Below are 20,096 nucleotides of genomic sequence, written 5' to 3'. Positions count from 1 at the left end.
AGTAGGGGGAAACACCGCCGACACAACACCGTTGTTATGGTTTTTGTTGCAAATTGAGTTGCATCACACAGCATGTTACAAAAAATTCCAGCACATATCATGCTCTATTGCACGTGCAATTATGTCAGAGGGGGTAAAACAGTTTCCATTGTCTGAAGTAACTTCTTTGTTGTTGTAATACCCAAACAGACATGGCAGCTTCAACATTAAGGATTCCAGGTTTAAAAGCTGCTTCAAATTAAATTTTTATGAAGGTTTGCGTGTGTATTTGTGTGTGTGCGCGTGCGTAGCAGTGTGTGTGTGAAGCCTATTAGACTAACACCAGTGTGCTACGCTAACCTAGCTACAACACAGACTGCTATTTATTCAGCACCTTTCCTCCTCAGCCAAAGAGTGCGTGCGTGCGTGCCCAGCCACACAGCACCCCTTTTGACCGGCCACAAGAGGGGGCAAGAGATATAATACTTTCTGGGAGATGGAAGATGTATTTGTAAAGTTTCTCGGAGAAGGAGTGATCAGGTTCCACCTTTTCATATAATTGTATTCATTATGATCTAAAAAGCCAAACTGGTCCTAAATCAGCACTCCTACTCTGAGACGCTTGATAAAATACTCACATAGGAGTGCTGATTTGAGATCAGTTTCGCCTTTATATGTCAGCTCAACCGGAAATTGAAATGGCACATTGCCATGTTTAAATCCACGATCGGACTGAATCCTTGAAGCCAAGGTGATGTTGTTCTGTGGGATAAGGGAGAGACGTGGCCTGCATCCCAAATGCCACCGTATTCCCAGCACACTACATTTGACCAGAGACTTATGGGAGAATGGCCCTAAATAGGGAATAGAGTGTCATTTGGTACTGCAGAAATGATAGGATACAGCAGCTTGCTTGGCCATGGTTGGACAGCAGTGGAGTGGATAGCCCTGGGCTAGATAACATGGCACAACAGGGAACTATGTCTGCCTGCCTGTTTGTATGCATGTCTGTCTTTCGGCCTTCCTGCCTGCCTGTCTTTCTGCCTGTCTAAAGTTCCTCCTTCTCTCACCTTTCACCTTCTCTCTTTGTTTCTCATCTCTTTAACTCCTTTCCTCCACTCTCTCCCTCCCTCTTTTCTCTTCCCCTCCCCCTCAATTTCTCCCTTCCATTCATCCCTCTCTCCCTCCCCCTTCCTTTCTCTCTCTCCCCATCCCTCTCTCATCCTCCTTCCCTCTATCTCTCTCGCCCTCCCTCCCTCCCTTTCCCCCTCCTTCCTTCCTCTCTGTAGGTGGAGGTACAGACTGTTCTATCGCCCCCAAACTCTTTGTGACCCACGAAGCTCATTAAGAGGAGCAGGTGAGAGAGGACAGAGCATCTGTTCTAACAGGCAGCACAGTATACTGGTAACACACAATCATTCACCGCACCACAACCCACCCAACCAGTACATTCAGCTATCACCATGTATCAAGCACACAAATCAATCACAAGACCTCCACACAGTCTACTCACCCAAACATTACAGCATTTGGTGTTGGTTTCTTGGCATATAATTCATGCTTGGAGTTATGAGTTGAGTTATGAGTGACGACTCACTACCTTCATCAATGAGGTCACAGAAAAGAACAAGATGTACACGAGGACAGTGGTACAGCGTGACGAAATGATTCCACCTCCAAGCCAGAGGAGGGCAGTGTGTGGCTGGCCCATTCGGACTAATATGACGGACCCTCTACTCTTTCTCTCTGTCGATCTCTGTGTCCCTTCTCTCCTTCTCTGTCGATATCCCTGTCCCCTCCACCTCGCTCTCTCCCTCCCTCTCTCTTTCTCACTTTCTCTCCCCCTTCACTCTCTTGCTCTCTCTCCCTCTCCTCTTCAGTGATCACAAAGCAGCACTGTAGAGGGACATGCCAGACCCTTTGATCACACCACACCAGGGGAGAGAGAGAGAGAGTGGGGGGTAGAGTGTGTCACATACACTAGTGTTCTCCATTCTACTAGAACTCTGACATAATTATCACCACCGATGGAACGGCTCAGACAGGAGCAAAGGATGGGATGGATGGATGATGGATGGGATGGATGGATGGCTGCATAGAGGAGAAAAGGAGGACAAGAACAACTTGCAAAGAGGATCTGTTGTTAAAGATAGACAGATCATTTCAACACCCAGAACCAAATCAGCTACACACACACCAAATCAGCTACTCGGTTTCAAGCCAGTCACGGGACAAATAGAGAGGAAGAGAGGAAGAGGAGAGAAAGAGGATGAATTGACACCATCCACAGAGAAAAAAGACGACAGTCAGGACACTAGTCAGAGATCAATATGAACATAGCAGTGACCTACAAGCACACACACTGTACAGCATACAACACACCATACTTTTTATTGCATTGATGAAGTGACTGAGCTGTATATGTGTATTCATAGCCGCGGGAAGTAGTTTGGGGGTGGTGGTCTGGGGGTGCTGCGATGTAGACATTTTTGGGGGGCCCGCACTACAGATGGCTATATTGGTCCACTAACACAGGACTTGTCAAGGCCCAGTTCACTACTTTTGTGTTGAAAAAATAATTTCTTTAAAAAATATATTTATTTAATTTTTTTTAATGTTTTATTCTGTTTTTTCGGGGGGGCTGCAGCACCCTCAGTATCCTTAATTCCCGCGGCTATGTGTGTATTTTAAAATGATGAAATCAAATAAATTGATTGATCAATCAATCAATAAAGACTTTTGGTTTAGACAAGACAACAACAGATATTCCAATTGTATCGATCAATCAATCAATCAACAAGCGGTTATATAGTTCCCTAAGGGGTTCCAATTTTATTCATCATTGGGACTTGATGCATCCAAGATAAGGATCGTTTGATTGATTTTGGCACCTTGAAAAGACGTTAAGCTTTTTTATTTTCATTGAAACAACACAACGCAAAGAAAGAAAGAAACACCATAAGGCTGTGTGAGATTTCAAAATGAAGATGACATAAGTATTCGTTCCAAAGAAATCAGAGTTTTTTTTCTTATTTAAAAAAAAAAAGGCTTTACGTTCGTCAAAGTTTGTTTCTTTGATTAGTTACGCCCCTTGAAAGCATTGTTAAATGAAGCCCCACCCCTTCTACCTGCCTGTCGTTGAAAAAAGAGAAAAACACATTACAGTAACATTTTAACTGCCAACTTGGTTTTCACAACAACCCCCCACTGTACCGCCTGTACCGTGTCATTGTTCAACATGTAGGTTGGATGATTTGATTAGCATGCATGTAGAGTTCTTAACATGGGAGTCACTCAGTCTTAGCTTCGTCTAGCTGATCATCTTCTCTCACGGTTTCCTCTTGTTTTTTTTATAGCAGTGTCTTTCGCAAAGTGTCCGTTTGTCTTAGAGTAAGTAGTTCACTGTCCGATTACCCAGAACTCATGTGGCTCATCATGTGACTCCCCTCTGGACTCTACCTCATTTTTTTGTAGCTCGTCCGTCCGAAGAGGAAGTGATGTCGACGTTTGACATTTCACCTATCACCCCTTATTGACCTTTGGCCCCAAACAAAGATGGCCTCGGTCCAGGGACCTGAGTCAACAGAAAGGTAACAGAAGGAATCACTTAAAAACAATAGAATCTATCTATATATTATTAACTAAACTGCTTGTTGGCTAGTTGCCATGGTTCCCTGTAAGCTATGTTTACGTCACTTCCTGTTGTTGTTGTTGTTTTTCAGTCCCAACGAATCAACTCGTTCCTCCTCCTCCGCTGTAGTTTCCATGACGACTTGATTTCGTTTCAACTTGTTTGTCGTTATGTCATTATTGTTATTTTCACTTTTTGCGTCAGGGAAGTCTCTCCGTGATTTAGTAACATATATATTCATATATTCATATATAATTGATACATATATTAACTTAGACCATTTATTTTTTTTGCGGTCTGGATTCCCTCCCTGCGTTAAAGTCCCAACCCACAATGGTTCACAGTATTAATGTGAAAAATGTGAAAAAGAATGAAATCATACAGAGCAACTAAAGAGAAGGGTGTAGGGGTGTAGGGGAGGAGGGGGGAGAAGAGTGTAGGGGTGTAGGGAAGGAGGGGGAGAAGAGTGTAGGGGTGTAGGGGAGGAGGGGGGAGAAGAGTGTAGGGGTGTAGGGAAGGAGGGGGGAGAAGAGTGTAGGGGTGTAGGGAAGGAGGGGGAGAAGAGTGTAGGGGTGTAGGGAAGGAGGGGGAGAAGAGTGTAGGGGTGTAGGGAAGGAGGGGGGAGAAGAGTGTAGGGGTGTAGGGAAGGAGGGGGAGAAGAGTGTAGGGGTGTAGGGAAGGAGGGGGGAGAAGAGTGTAGGGGTGTAGGGAAGGAGGGGGAGAAGAGTGTAGGGGTGTAGGGAAGGAGGGGGAGAAGAGTGTAGGGGTGTAGGGGAGGAGGGGGAGAAGAGTGTAGGGGTGTAGGGAAGGAGGGGGGAGAAGAGTGTAGGGGTGTAGGGAAGGAGGGGAGAAGAGTGTAGGGGTGTAGGGAAGGAGGGGGAGAAGAGTGTAGGGGTGTAGGGAAGGAGGGGGAGAAGAGTGTAGGGGTGTAGGGGAGGAGGGGGGAGAAGAGTGTAGGGGTGTAGGGAAGGAGGGGGAGAAGAGTGTAGGGGTGTAGGGGAAGGAGGGGGAGAAGAGTGTAGGGGTGTAGGGAAGGAGGGGGGAGAAGAGTGTAGGGGTGTAGGGAAGGAGGGGGAGAAGAGTGTAGGGGGTGTAGGGAAGGAGGGGGGAGAAGAGTGTAGGGGTGTAGGGAAGGAGGGGGGAGAAGAGTGTAGGGGTGTAGGGAAGGAGGGGGGAGAAGAGTGTAGGGGTGTAGGGAAGGAGGGGGAGAAGAGTGTAGGGGTGTAGGGAAGGAGGGGGGAGAAGAGTGTAGGGGTGTAGGGAAGGAGGGGGAGAAGAGTGTAGGGGTGTAGGGAACTAAGAAGAGAGTCATAAAAAATTGAACTCCGTTTTAAACTCGTAGTCTGGCCCTAGTCTCCCCACTCCTCCGTGGTTCCCCAACCCCACTACCTCGCCCCTTCTCTGGGTACAGAGAGAGCGTGACACCCCATCCCCTCCCTTGCCTCCTTTCTCCCTACTCCTCCTGTTTCCCATCTTCCCCTGTCATAACTTTACAAACATGTTTAAAACTCCTTAAACAACGGTAGATGGGAAAAACATGCATTTTCTTTTTTCAGATTTTTTTGCGCTTTTTTTCAACATGGAAACTCATATGATGATCACCATCATCATCATCATCATCATCATCATCGCTGTAGTAGAAGTATCCAGAACGGAAGCAGAGCTCATCTGTTTTGTTCAGTTACGCTCTGTGATCCCTCCTTCTTTCTCACTCTCTTCCTCCCTCACAGTCCTCTCTCTCTCTCTCCCCCTCCCTCTCTCCATCCCTCCATTTCTCTCCACCCCTCTCTCCGCCCCCCTCTCCCTCCCTCTCTCTGTCTCTCATACAGGTGTGGTGCGGCGGTTAGCTGCGTTGCCCGTGTCCGTCAGGTCTTTCTGAATACTGTTGTGGACCTGGAGGAAGCTGTGGTCCCGTTCCAACGTGGTTGAGTTATAGGCGGCTGTCGGCGTGCCTGTCTGGTTCTTCAGCGTATCCCGCGGCAACGTGTACATGGACAGCTCCGTCGACGGCAGCGCCCCGAATGCCTTCAGCCCCACCGGGGACGTGTCCCGGGATGCATCCCCGGTGGAACGGGAGCTGGAGCGCGAGCGTCCCCGGTAACGGTAGCGGTAGGAGGGGATGCGCGTGATGGCGGCGCCCTGGAGGTAGTCGGCGGCGCTGATGGCGGCCCCCACGCGGAGCTGCCGGTGGCGGTCGATGAACATGTGCACTGCGAGCACGCCCACCATCTCGGCCATGATGAAGGAGAGGGCGCCGAAGTAGAACGACCAGCCATAAGAATAACTGTTCTTCTTAGAGTCCGACTTGGACGGGTCGCCCGCGTTGGCTGATATGTAGACGATGATGCCGATGATGTTACTCAGTCCTGGAGGAGAGGGGGAAGAGGGAGATAGATGGGGGGAGAGGGGGTCATCATCATCATCATCAGCCTCATCTATCTCTGTCTGACCTCTCTCTCTCTCTCTCTCTCTTTCTCTCCCCGTCCCCCCCTCTCTCTCTTTCTCTCCCCGCCTCCTCCTCTCTCTCTCCCCGCCCCCTCCTCTCTCTCTTTCTCTCCCCGCCTCCTCCTCTCTCTCTCCGTCCCCCCCTCTCTCTCTCTTTCTCGCCCCGCCCCCTCCTCTCTCTCTCCCCACCCCCTCCTCTCTCTCTTTCTCTCCCTGCCCCCTCCTCTCTCTTTCTCTCCCAGCCCCTCCTCTCTCTCTTTCTCTCTCCGCCCCTCCTCTCTCTCTCTCCCCGCCCCCTCCTCTCTCTCTCCCCGCCCCCTCCTCTCTCTCTCCCCGCCCCCTCCTCTCTCTCTCCCGCCCCCCCTCTCTTACGCTTTCTCTCTTTTGCTCTCTATGTGTCTATCATGTGTCTGTGTCTTTCTCTCTGTAGTCTCTCTATCATCTGTTGTTTAATCATATATATAACATGTGTAAATGATGGGGCTAGAACAGAGCAGAACTGTTGTTTAATCATATATATAACATGTGTAAATGATGGGGCTAGAACAGAGCAGAACTGTTGTTTAATCATATATATAACATGTGTAAATGATAGGGCTAGAACAGAGCAGAACTGTTGTTTAATCATATATATAACATGTGTAAATGATGGGGCTAGAACAGAGCAGAACTGTTGTTTAATCATATATATAACATGTGTAAATGATGGGGCTAGAACAGAGCAGAACTGTTGTTTAATCATATATATAACATGTGTAAATGATGGGGCTAGAACAGAGCAGAACTGTTGTTTAATCATATATATAACATGTGTAAATGATGGGGCTAGAACAGAGCAGAACTGTTGTTTAATCATATATATAACATGTGTAAATGATGGGGCTAGAACAGAGCAGAACTGTTGTTTAATCATATATATAACATGTGTAAATGATGGGGCTAGAACAGAGCAGAACTGTGTCACGGGCACATTATTATTAGAGATGAATCCTCATGGGTTCTCCACAGCCTAGCAACAGGAGAGAGAGAGGGGAGAGAGAGAGGGGGGAGAGAGAGAGGGAGAGAGAGAGAGAGAGAGAGAGAGAGAGAGAGAGAGAGGGGGAGAGAGAGGGGGAGAGAGAGGGGGAGGGGAGAAAGAGAGAGAGAGGGAGAGTAGAGAGAGAGCGAGAGGGGGGGAGAGAGAGGGGAGGGGAGAGAGAGAGAGGGGAGAGAGAGAGGGAGAGTAGAGAGAGAGAGAGAGAGAGAGGGGAGAGAGAGAGAGAGGGGGAGAGAGAGGGGAGGGGAGAGAGAGAGGGGAGAGAGAGAGGGAGAGTAGAGAGATAGAGAGGGGAGAGAGAGAGAGAGGGGGGAGAGAGAGGGGGAGAGTAGAGAGAGAGAGAGGGGAGAGAGAGAGAGAGGGGGGAGAGAGAGGGGGAGAGTAGAGAGATGTGCTCTATATGTCTGACCTGCACCATGGAGATCGTTATCTAGACCAGCATAGCCTAGAACTCCTCTCTCTCTCTGGCTCCCTCCCTCCTTTTCTCTCCTATTTTCTCTCCCTTCCCTCTGACCCTTAATCTCCTTCACTCTCCCCTCTCTCCCTACCCCTCCCCTCTATCCCTCTCTCCCTCTATCCCTACCCCTCCCCTCTCACTCTCCCTCCCTGTATCTCTATCCTCCCCTCTCACCCTCCCTCCCTCTATCCCTACCCCTCCTCTCTCACCCTCCCTCCCTCTATCCTTACCCCTCCCCTCTCACACTCCCTCCCTCCATCCCCCTCTCCCTCTATCCCTACCCTTCCCTCTTACCCTCCCTCTATCCCTACCCCCTCCCTCCCTCCCTCCATCTCTACTCCTTGCCTCTCACCCTCCCTCCCTCCCCCGCTCCCTCCCTCTCTCCCTCTCTCCCCCTCTATCCCTACTCCTTCCCTCTCACCCTCCCTCCCTCACCCTCCCTCCTTCCCTAACCCTCCCTCCATGGTTACCTGCGGAGACGAAGAGGATGCCTGCGCTGAGGATGATGTTGTGGCGTGACTTGTAGAACTCGCTGGCAGCTATACACAGCCCTCCCATGAAGAGCAGGATCACACTCATGATGGGGAAGATACTGGAGGCTCGCACCGCACCTGAGGGACACACACACACACACACACACATGAGTAGAATACTGTGGGATGACTGACACACAGACTGAAGGAAAAAACGCTAATAAATAATGACAGTTCCAAGACTGGTTCATTCTGAGAAATAACAAACTGCCTACATACAGAGAAAGTGAGAGACATTTTGACATAACATCTCTCTCTCTCTCTCTCCTCTCTCTCTCTCTCTCTCTCTCTCTCTCTAACAGCTGTCACTCCTGGTAACATGCACACTTGAAACTTTAATTATAGACTAGCTTAACATTTCACCACCTCACCTCATCCTCCCCCATCCTCTCCCTTCCATCTTCTCTAACCCTCTCCTCTTCTCCTCCATGTCTCCCCCACCCCTCCATGCATCTTAAGAACATTCTCTCTTTTCCCCAAAGTGCTGACAAGGAGACCTTCTGGAAGACTCCAAACTCCCAACTTCAGGAATGTTGACACCCTTCACTCCACTCCACTCCACTCCACTCCACTCCACTCCACTCCACTTCTCATCTCTCTCTCTCTCGCTCTCGCTCTCTCTCTCTTACTCTTTCTCTCTCTCCTCTCAATTAAATTCAAATCAATTCAATTTAAGGGCTTTATTGTCATGGGAAACATATGCTTATATTGCCAAAGCAAGTGAAGTAGATAATAAACAAAAGTTAAATAACCAAAAAAATGAACAGGAAACATTACACTCACAAAAGTTCCAAAATAATAAGGACATTTCAAATGTCATAATATATCTATATACAGTGTTGTAATTACGTGCAAATAGTTAAAGTACAAAAAGGAAAATAAATAAACATAAATATAGGTTGTATTTACAATAGCGTTTGTTCTTCACTGGTTGCCCTTTTCTTGTGGCAACAGGTCACAAATCTTGCTGCTGTGATGGCACACAGTGGTATTTAACCCAGTAGATATGGGAGTTTATCAAAATTGGGTTTGTTTTCTAATTCTTTGTGGGTCTGTGTAATCTGAGGGAAACATGTGTCTCTAATATGGTCATACATTTGGCAGGAGGTTAGGAAGTGCAGCTCAGTTTCCACCTAATTTTGTGGGCAGTGTGCACATAGTCTGTCTTCTCTTGAGAGCCAGGTCTGTCTTCGATGGCCTTTCTCAATAGCAAGGCTATGCTCACTTAGTCTGTACACATTTCCTAACTTAATTTTGGGTCAGTCACAGTGGTCAGGTATTCTGCCACTGTGTACTCTCTGTTTAGGGTCAAATAGCATTCTAGTTTGATCTGTTTTTTTGTAAATTCTTTCCAACGTGTCAAATAATAATATTTTTGTTTTCTCATGATTTGGTTGGGTCTAATTGTGTTGCTGTCCTGGGGCTCTGTGGAGTCTGTTTGTGTTTATGAACAGAGCCCCAGATGATGGCTTTGTTATGGAAGGTTTGGGAATCGCTTCCATTTAGGTGGTTGTAGAATTTAATATCTCTTTTCTGGTTTTTAATCATTAGCGGGTATCAGCTTTATTCTGCTCTGCATGCACTATTTGGTGTTTTACGTTGTACACAGAGGATATTTTTGCAGAATTCTGCATGCAGAGTCTCAATTTGGTGTTTGTCCCATTTTGTAAATTCTTGGTTGGTGAGCGGACCCCAGACCTCACAACTAGACGTCGACTGATTATGATTTTTCAACGCTGATACCGATACCGATTATTGGAGGACCATAAAAAGACAATACCGATTATTCGGCCGATTTTTGGGGGGATTTATTTGTAATAATGACAATTACAACAATACTGAATGAACACTTATTTTAACTTAATATAATACATCAATAAAATCAATTTAGCCTCAAATAAATCATGAAACATGTCCAATTTGGTTTAAATAATGCAAAAGAAAGTTGGAGAAGAAAGTAAAAGTGCATTTTGTGCCATGTAAGAAAGCTAACGTTTAAGTTCCTTGCTCAGAACATGAGAACATATGAAAGCTGGTGGTTCCTTTTAACATGAGTCTTCCATATTCCCAGGTAAGAAGTTTTAGGTTGTAGTTATTATAGGAATTATAGGACTATTTCTCTCTATACGATTTGTATTTCATATACCTATGACTATTGGATGTTCTCTTAGGCACTTTAGTATTGCCAGTGTAACAGTATAGCTTCCGTCCCTCTCCTCACTCCTACCTGGGCTCAAACCAGGAACACATCGACAACAGCCACCCTCGAAGCAGCGTTACCCACGCAGCGCAAGGGGACCAACTACTCCAAGTCTCAGAGCGAGTGACGTTTTAAACGCTATTAGCGCACACCCGCTAACTAGCTAGCCATTTCACATCGGTTACACCAGCCTAATCTCGGGAGTTGATAGGCTTGAAGTCATAAACAACGCAATGCATTGCGAAGAGCTGCTGGCAAAATGCACGAAAGTGCTATTTTGAATGAATGCTTACAAGCCTGCTGGTGCCTACCACCGCTCAGTCAGACTGCTCTATCAAGTCATAGACTTAATTATAACATAATAACACACAGAAACACGAGCCTAAGTTCATTAATATGGTTGAATCCGGAAACTATCATGGTTATTCTTTCAGTGAAATACAGAACCGTTCCGTATTTTATCTAACGGGTGCCATCCATAAGTCTAAATATTCCTGTTACATTGCACAACCTTCAATGTTATGTCATAATTACGTAAAATTCTGGCAAATTAGTTCGCAACGAGCCAGGCGGCCCAAACTGTTGCATATGCCCTGACTCTGCGTGCAATGAACGGAAGAGAAGTGACACAATTTCACCTGGTTAATATTGCCTGCTAACCTGGATTTCTTTTAGCTAAATATGCAGGTTTAAAAATATATACTTCTGTGTATTGATTTTAAGAAAGGAATTGATGTTTATGGTTAGGTACAGTCGTGCAACGATTGTGCTTTTTTCGCAAATGAGCTTTTGTTAAATCATCCCCCGTTTGGCGAAGTTGGCTGTCTTTGTTAGGAAGAAATAGTCTTCACAGTTCGCAGCGAGCCAGGCGGCCCAAAATGCTGCATATACCCTGACTCTGTTGCAGAGGTGACACATTTTCCCTAGTTAAAAGAAATTCATGTTAGCAGGCAATATTAACTAAATATGCAGGTTTAAAAATATATACTTGTGTATTGATTTTTAAGAAAGACATTGATGTTTATGGTCCAAGGTTACACTTTGGAGCAATGACAGTCCTTTTTCGTGAATGCGCACCGCATCGATTATATGCAACGCAGGACAGGCTAGATAAACTAGTAATATCATCAACCATGTGTAGTTAACTAGTGATTATGATTGATTGATTGATTGTTTTTTATAAGATAAGTTTAATGCTAGCTAGCAACTTACCTTGGCTTCTTACTGCATTCGCGTAACAGGCAGGCTCCTCGTGGAGTGCAATGTAAAGCAGGTGGTTAGAGCGTTGGACTAGTTAACCGTAAGGTTGCAAGATTGAATCCCCAAGCTGACAAGGTAAAAATCTGTCGTTCTGCCCCTGAACAAGGCAGTTAACCCACCATTCCTAGGCTGTCATTGAAAATAAGAATGTGTTCTTAACTGACTTGCCTAGTTAAAAAATATTTCTTAAAATAAAAAATTGTAAAAATTGTAATGAAAACTTGAAATCGGCCCTAATTAATGGGCCATTCTGATTAATCAGTCGACCTATACTCACAACCATAACGGGCAATGGGTTCTTTAACTGATTCAAGTATTTTTAGCCAGATCCTAATTTGTATGTCGAATTGTATGTTTCTTTTGATGGCATAGAAGGCCCTCTCTCTCTCTCTCTCTCTCTCTCTCTCTCTCTCTCTCTCTCTCTCTCTCTCTCTCTCTCTCTCTCTCTCTCTCTCTCTCTCTCTCTCTCTCTCTCTCTCTCTCTCTCTCTCTCTCTCTCTCTCTCTCTCTCTCTCTCTCTCTCTCAGACACTGGGTCCTCTATTAAATTCTGTGACACTTTGTTGCCATGTACTAATACAACTCTCTCCATCCATTTCTCTACCTCTTCTCTCCCTGTGCCCCTCTCCTCTCTCTCTCTCCATCCATGTCTCTACCTCTTCTCTCCATGTGCCCCTCTCCTCTCTCTCTCTCCATCCATTTCTCTACCTCTTCTCTCCCTATGCCCCCCTCTCTCTCTCCATCCATTTCTCTACCTCTTCTCTCCATGTGCCCCTCTCCTCTCTCTCTCTCCATCCATTTCTCTACCTCTTCTCTCCATGTGCCCCTCTCCTCTCTCTCTCTCCATCCATTTCTCTACCTCTTCTCTCCATGTGCCCCTCTCCTCTCTCTCTCCATCCATTTCTCTACCTCTTCTCTCCATGTGCCCCTCTCGCCTATCTGTCCTTATCTGTGTCTCAAACTCAATCTCTCTTTCCCTCTCCCCCTCCTTTTCTCTTTCCCTCTATCCCTCACTTGATCTCTTCTCTATTAGAGAGCAGACACTGCTTCCTCTATTAGGACTCACTCCATCTCTCTATCCCGCCATCTCTCTATCCCGCCACCTCTCTGTATCTCCATCTCTCTATCTTTGTACCTGCTTACTTTCTTATCTGTTTGTCCATCAGCTGTCTGTGACTTTGACCTCTGATTGGCTTATTCGCTGTCCTCCAGTGTTGTCATTGCCGTGGTTACTGGGCTAGCAACAGTCTCTGGGACAGCCAATGGTACAACTAAATGTCTGTGTGTTTCTGTAAGAGGGTCGAGTGGTGTTTCTTGTACCCTCCATCACTCCATTCCTCCCTCTTTATTTCCTATCTCTCCATCCTCTCCATTTTTCTGCACAGCTGTCAGAGGGGGAGAGAGAGGGAGCGAAAGGGGGGAGAGGGGGAGAGTGGTGGAGAGAGGGGCGAAGAGGGGGAGAGAGAGGGAGAGAAAGGGGCGAGAGCGGTGGAGAGAGGGGGGAAGAGGGGGAGAGAGAGGGAGAGAAAAGGGGGAGAGTGGTGTAGAGAGGGGGGAAGAGGGAGAGATAGGAAGAAAGAGAGGGATAGAGAGAGGGAGAAAGAGAGTGATGGTGGGAGAGAGAGGGAGAGACAGAGAGGGATAGAGTGAGAGGGGGAGAGAGAGGTAGAGAGAGGTAGAGAGAGAGAGGTAGAGAGAGAGGGGGAGAGAGAGGGAGAGACAGAGAGGGATAGAGAGAGAGGGGGAGAGAGAGGTAGAGAGAGAGGGAGAGAGAGGGAGAAAGAGAGGGAGAGACAGAGAGGGATAGAGAGAGAGTGATAGAGAGAGGGAGAAAGAGAGGGATAGAGAGAGGGAGAGACAGAGAGGGATAGAGAGAGGGGGAGAGAGAGGTAGAGAGAGAGGTAGAGAGATAGAGAGACAGAGAGGGATAGAGAGAGGGGGAGAAAGAGGTAGAGAGAGGTAGAGAGAGAGGTAGAGAGAGAGAGGGATAGAGAGAGGTAGAGAGAGAGAGGGATAGAGAGAGAGGTAGAGAGAGGTAGAGAGAGAGGGAGAAAGAGAGGGATAGAGAGAGGGAGAGAGAGAGGGGAGAGATAGGGAGAGACAGAGAGAGGTAGAGAGAGAGAGGTAGAGAGAGCGGTAGAGAGAGGGGGAGAGAGAGGGAGAGACAGAGAGGTAGAGAGAGAGGTAGAGAGAGAGAGGTAGAGAGAGAGAGGTAGAGAGAGGGAGAGACAGAGAGGTAGAGAGAGAGGTAGAGAGAGGTAGAGAGAGAGGTAGAGAGAGAGGTAGAGAGAGAGGGAGAGACAGAGAGGTAGAGAGAGAGAGGTAGAGAGAGAGGTAGAGAGAGAGGTAGAGAGAGAGAGGTAGAGAGAGAGGTAGAGAGAGAGGGGGAGAGAGAGGGGGAGAGAGAGGTAGAGAGAGAGAGGTAGAGAGAGAGAGAGGTAGAGAGAGAGGGGGAGAGAGAGGTAGAGAGAGAGAGGTAGAGAGAGAGAGAGGTAGAGAGAGAGACAGCGTGTGCTCCAGCGGAAGGTTCCAGTTGGCCAGGCTGATTAAATATTAAGGTGACCTCAGAGTTGGCCGGGCACCAACCTCCCCTTTTCTACCCCCATTCTCCCCCCTGGCCTGTCGCATTAACCCCACCTCCCCCCCCGCTCATTGACATGTGCAGTCAGGGTGCATTATCTTAAAGATACAATAACCCCACATCACACACACACGGATGCACACGCACAGCCTTCTCCAGAGTCAGCGAAAATCTCTCTCTCTATCTCTCTCTCTCCCTCACTCAAACCCACACACACACACACACAACATACACACACAGTCACATTCACACACACACACACACACACACACACACACACACACACACACACACACACACACACACACACACACACACACACACACACACACACAGGCATGATAGCATGTAGGATTATATGGAAGTGTGTATTCAACTGTGTGTGTGTGTGTGTGTCTCAGGTTGAGTTCTGGTTTCATTAGCTCCAATAGTGGGGATATAATACAACCTTCTGAGTTGTAGAGAATACCAGGGGAGCACGCTGGTAACACACACACACACACACACACACACACACACACACACACACACACACACACACACACACACACACACACACACAGAGACACACACTCATGCACACAAACACACGTATTCACACATGTACGCACACACACATATGAATGCACACAGATAATACACCCCCACAGACACTCAAAAGTTTTGACACACCTACTCATTCAAGGGTTTTTCTTTCTTTTGACTATTTTCTACATTGTAGAATAATAGTGAAGGCATCAAAACTATGAAATAACACATGGAATCATGTAGTAACCAAAATAGTGTAAAACAAATCAAAATATATTTTAGATTTTAGATTCTTCAAAGTAGCCAACCTTTGCCTTGATGACAGCTTTGCACACTCTTGGCTTTCTCTCAACCAGCTTCAGCTGGAATGCTTTTCCAACAATCTTGAAGAAGTTCCCACATATGCCTAGCACATGTTGACTGCTTTTCCTTCACTCTGAGGTCCAAATCATCTCAAACCATCTCAATTGTGTTGAGGTTGGGGGATTGAGGAGGCCAGGTCATCTGATGCAGCACTCCATCATTCGCGTTCTTGGAAAAATAGCCCTTACACAGCCTGGAGGTGTGTTGGGTCATTGTCCTGTTGAAAAACAAATGATAGTCCCACTAAGCGCAAACCAGATGGGATGGTGTATCGCTGCAGAATGCTGTGGTAGCCATGCTGGTTAAGTGTGGCTTGAATTCCAAATAAAAAACTGACAGTGTCACCAACAAAGCACCCCCCCCCACCCCCACCATCACACCTCCTCCTCCATGCTTCATGGTGGGAACCACACATGCAGAGATCATCCGTTCACTTACTATGCATCTCACAAAGTTATGGCGGTTGGAACCAAAAAATCTCAAATTTGGACTTATCAGACCAAAGGACATATTTCCACCGGTCTAATGTCGATTGCTCATGTTTCTTGGCCCCAATCAGTCTCTTCTTCTTATTTGTGTCCTTTAGTAGTGGTTTCTTTGCAGAAATTTGACCATGAAGGCCTGATTTACGCAGTCTCCTCTGAACGGTTGATGTTGAGATGTGCTATTGTTACTGTTACTTGAACTCTGTGAAGCATTTATTTGGGCTGCAATTTCTGAGGCTGGTAACTCTAATGAACCTATCCTCTGCAGCAGAGGTAACTCTGCATCTTCCTTTCATGTTGCGGTCCTCATGAGAGCCAGTTTCATCATAGCACTTGATGGTTTTTGCGACTGCGCTTGAAGAAACTTTCAAAGTTCTTGAAATTTTCCGCATTGACTGACCTTCATGTCTTAAATTAATGATGGACTGTCATTTCTCATTGTTTATTTGAGCTGTTCTTGCCAAAATATGGACTTGGTCTTTTACCAAATAGGGCTATCTTCTGTATACCACCCCTACAGTGCCTTGCAAAAGTATTCACCCCTCTAGGCATTTTTCCTATTTTGTTGTATTACAACCTGTAATTTCAATGGGTTTTTATTTGGTTTTCATGTAATTGACAAACAAACATTTTTCAAAAAATTCAAAATGGAAAAATGGTGCGTGCATATGTATTCACCCACTTTGCTATGAAGGCCCTAAATAAGACCTGGTGCAACCAATTACCTTTCAGAAGTCACATAATTAATGAAATAAATTCCACCTGTGTGCAATCTAAGTGTCACATGATCTGTCACATGATCTCAGTATATATACAACTGTTCTGTAAGGCCCCAGAGTCTGCAACACCACTAAGCAAGGGGCACCATGAAGACCAAGGAGCTCTCCAAACAGGTCAGGGACAAAGTTGTGGAGTAGTACAGATTGGGTTATAAAAAAATATCAGAAACTTTGAACATCCCACAGAGCACCATTAAATCCATTATTAAAAAATGGAAAGAATATGGCACCACAACAAACCTGCCAAGAGAGGTCCGCCCACCAAAACTCATGGACCAGGCAAGAAGGGCATTAATCAGAGAGGCAACAAAGAGACCAAAGATAACCCTGAAGGAGCTGCAAAGCTCTACAGTGGAGATTGGAGTATCTGTCAATAGGACCACTTTAAGGCGTACACTGCACAGAGCTGGGTTTTACGGAAGAGTGGCAAGAAAAAAGCCATTGCTTAAATAAAAAATAAGCAAACACGTTTGGTGTTCACCAAAAGGCATGTGGGAGACTCCCCAAAATATGGAAGAAGGTATTCTGGTCAGATGAGACTAAAATTGAGCTTTTTGGCCATCAAGGAAAACGCTATGTCTGGCGCAAACCCAACACCTCTCATCACCCTGAGGACAACATCCCCACAGTGAAGTGTGGTGGCAGCATCAGGCTGTGGGGATGTTTTTCATCGGCAGGGACTGGGAAACTGGTCAGAATTGAAGGAATGATGGATGGTGCTAAATACAGAGAAATTTTTGAGGGAAACCTGTTTCAGTATTCCAGAGATTTGAGACTGGGACGGAGGTTCACCTTCCAGCAGGACAATGACTCTAAGCATACTGCTAAAGCAACACTCAAGTGGTTTAAGGGGAAACATTTAAATGTCTTGGAATGGCCTAGTCAAAGCCCAGACCTCAATCCAATTGAGAATCTGTGGTATGACTTATTAAAGATTGCTGTACACCAGCAGGAACCCAGCCAACTTGACGGAGCTGGAGCAGTTTGCTTTGAAGAATGGGCAAAAACCCCAGTGGCTAGATGTGCCAAGCTTATAGAGACATATCCCAAGATACTTGCAGCTGTAATTGCTGCAAAAACTGGCTCTACAAAGTATTGACTTTGGGACGGGGACGGGGGGGGGGTGGGGGACGGGGGGGGTGAATAATTATGCATGCTCAAGTTTTCTGTTTTTTTTTTGTCTTATTTCTTGTGTGTTTCACAATAAAAAATATTTTGCATCTTCAAAGTGGTAGGCATGTTGTGTAAGTAAAATGATACAAACCCCCAAAAAATCTATTTGAATTCCATGTTGTCAGACAACAAAATAGGCACTGTACCTTGTCACAACACGTTGGCTCAAATACGTTGGCTCAAACACATTAAGAAGGAAAGAAATTCCACAAGTTAACTTTTAACAAGGCACACCTGTTAATTTATATGGATTCCAGGTGACTCATGAAGCTGGTTGAGAGAATGCCAAGAGTGTGCAACGCTGTCATCAAGGCAAAGGGTGGCTACTTTGAAGAAACTCAAATATATTATAATATAAAATATATTTTGATTTGTTTAACACTTTTTTGGTAACTGCATGATTTAATATGTGTTATTTCATAGTTTTGATGTATTCACTACTATTCTACAATGTAGAAAATAGTAAAATAAAGAAAAACCCTTGAATGAGTAGGTGTGTCCAAACTTTGACTGGTACTGTATATCGGCCTCTCACACTCTCTAGAGGGGGTTTGTACATTGTAGAGGGAGAGAGCCCTGACACACACACACACACACACACACACACACACACACACACACACACACACACACACACACACACACACACACACACACACACACACACACACACACACACACACACACACACACACACACACACACACACACACACACACACACACACACACACACACACACACCATGTGTAATTTGAAAGACTAAGCCACACCTAAGATGGCTGCCCGGCGTGCCAATGTTTGGGCCAATTCACTCAGCCACAACACAAATGGCTGACCTCACAATAACACATCGTAGATACATTAAGATGCGACCTGCAATTTCACAATGTAGATTGTGATTGTAAAATGAGTGCACAAGCAAAAAAGCATGAATGCACGCATGCACACCACAAGTGACACTGGGGCATACACCCCCTTAAGAAACCTCTGCCTGCATCAGCCAATGACATCTGTCTCTTTACGTAACCATGGCAGCTATTGTAATGGTTAGAGACTTCTGCTACTCTGCTGTCTACCAGAGAATGTGTGTGTGTGTGTGTGTGTGTGTACGTACATGTTTCCTACATTATCAGGACCAGAATGTCCTGACAAGTCACCAGAATGTTCTGACAAGTCACCAGAATGTCCTGACAAGTCACCAGAATGTTCTGACAAGTCACCAGAATGTTCTGACAAATCACCAGAATGTCCTGACAAGTCATCAGAATGTTCTGACAAGTCACCAGAATGTCCTGACAAGTCACCAGAATGTTCTGAGAAGTCACCAGAATGTCCTGACAAGTCACCAGAATGTTCTGACAAGTCACCAGAATGTCCTGACAAGTCACCAGAATGTCCTGACAAGTCATCAGAATGTTCTGACAAATCACCAGAATGTTCTGAGAAGTCACCAGAATGTCCTGACAAGTCACCAGAATGTTCTGACAAGTCACCAGAATGTCCTGACAAGTCACCAGAATGTCCTGACAAGTCATCAGAATGTTCTGACAAATCACCAGAATGTTCTGACAAGTGACCAGAATGTCCTGACAAGTTACCAGAATGTCCTGACAAGTCATCAGAATGTTCTGACAAGTCACCAGAATGTCCTGACAAGTCACCAGAATGTTCTGAGAAGTCACCAGAATGTCCTGACAAGTCACCAGAATGTTCTGACAAGTCACCAGAATGTCCTGACAAGTCACCAGAATGTCCTGACAAGTCATCAGAATGTTCTGACAAATCACCAGAATGTTCTGACAAGTGACCAGAATGTCCTGACAAGTTACCAGAATGTCCTGACAAGTCATCAGAATGTTCTGACAAATCACCAGAATGTTCTGACAAGTGACCAGAATGTCCTGACAAGTCACCAGAATGTTCTGACAAGTCACCAGAATGTTCTGACAAGTGACCAGAATGTCCTGACAAGTGACCAGAATGTCCTGACAAGTCACCAGAATGTCCTGATAAGTCACCAGAATGTCCTGACAAGTCAAATCCAATCAAATCAAATTTATTTATATAGCCCTTCGTACATCAGCTGATATCTCAAAGTGCTGTACAGAAACCCAGCCTAAAACCCCAAACAGCAAGCAAAGCATGTGAAAGAAGCACGGTGGCTAGGAAAAACTCCCTAGGAAAAACTCCCTAGAAAGGCCAAAAACCTAGGAAGAAACCTAGAGAGGAACCAGGCTATGAGGGGTGGCCAGTCCTCTTCTGGCTGTGCAGGGTGGATATTATAACAGAACATGGTCAAGATGTTAAAATGTTCATAAATGACCAGCATGGTCAAATAATAATAATCATAGTAGTTGTCGAGGGTTTAACAAGCACGTCCGGTGAACAGGTCAGGGTTCCATAGCCGCAAGTCACCAGAATGTTCTGACAAGTCACCAGAATGTTCTGACAAGTGACCAGAATGTCCTGACAAGTCACCAGAATGTTCTGACAAGTCACCAGAATGTTCTGACAAGTCACCAGAATGTCCTCACAAGTCACCAGCATGTTCTGACAAGTCACCAGAATGTCCTGACAAGTCACCAGAATGTTCTGACAAGTCACCAGAATGTTCTGACAAGTCACCAGAATGTCCTGACATGTCA

The 20,096-nt window shown here is 45.9% G+C and overlaps 1 protein-coding gene and 1 long non-coding RNA gene across 2 annotated transcripts in view; one reads left to right on the top strand and one right to left on the bottom strand.

The window, feature by feature from the left end:
- The first annotated feature begins 1,223 nt into the window (after nt 1-1,223).
- LOC123725451 (uncharacterized) lies at nt 1,224-5,562 on the top strand. The gene is made up of 3 exons (XR_006757921.1): nt 1,224-1,336; nt 3,454-3,569; nt 5,440-5,562. It is a non-coding gene; the product is annotated as an uncharacterized lncRNA (long non-coding RNA).
- Nucleotides 4,822-20,096, bottom strand: part of LOC123725450 (voltage-dependent calcium channel gamma-2 subunit) — an 84,481-nt gene continuing 69,206 nt past the window's right edge. Inside the window, exons 3-4 of the mRNA XM_045690988.1 lie at nt 8,019-8,159; nt 4,822-5,976 (exon numbers count right to left, since the gene is read on the bottom strand). Coding sequence (XP_045546944.1) covers nt 5,432-5,976; nt 8,019-8,159 — 686 coding nt within the window. The 3' untranslated portion in view covers nt 4,822-5,431. The remainder of the gene's footprint in view (nt 5,977-8,018; nt 8,160-20,096) is intronic.

This window comes from Salmo salar, chromosome ssa12 (genome assembly GCF_905237065.1).
Source record: "Salmo salar chromosome ssa12, Ssal_v3.1, whole genome shotgun sequence".
NCBI classification, from domain to species: domain Eukaryota; kingdom Metazoa; phylum Chordata; class Actinopteri; order Salmoniformes; family Salmonidae; genus Salmo; species Salmo salar.
Note: the sequence above shows the minus strand (reverse complement) of the source record. Positions and strands in the feature narration are given on the sequence as shown.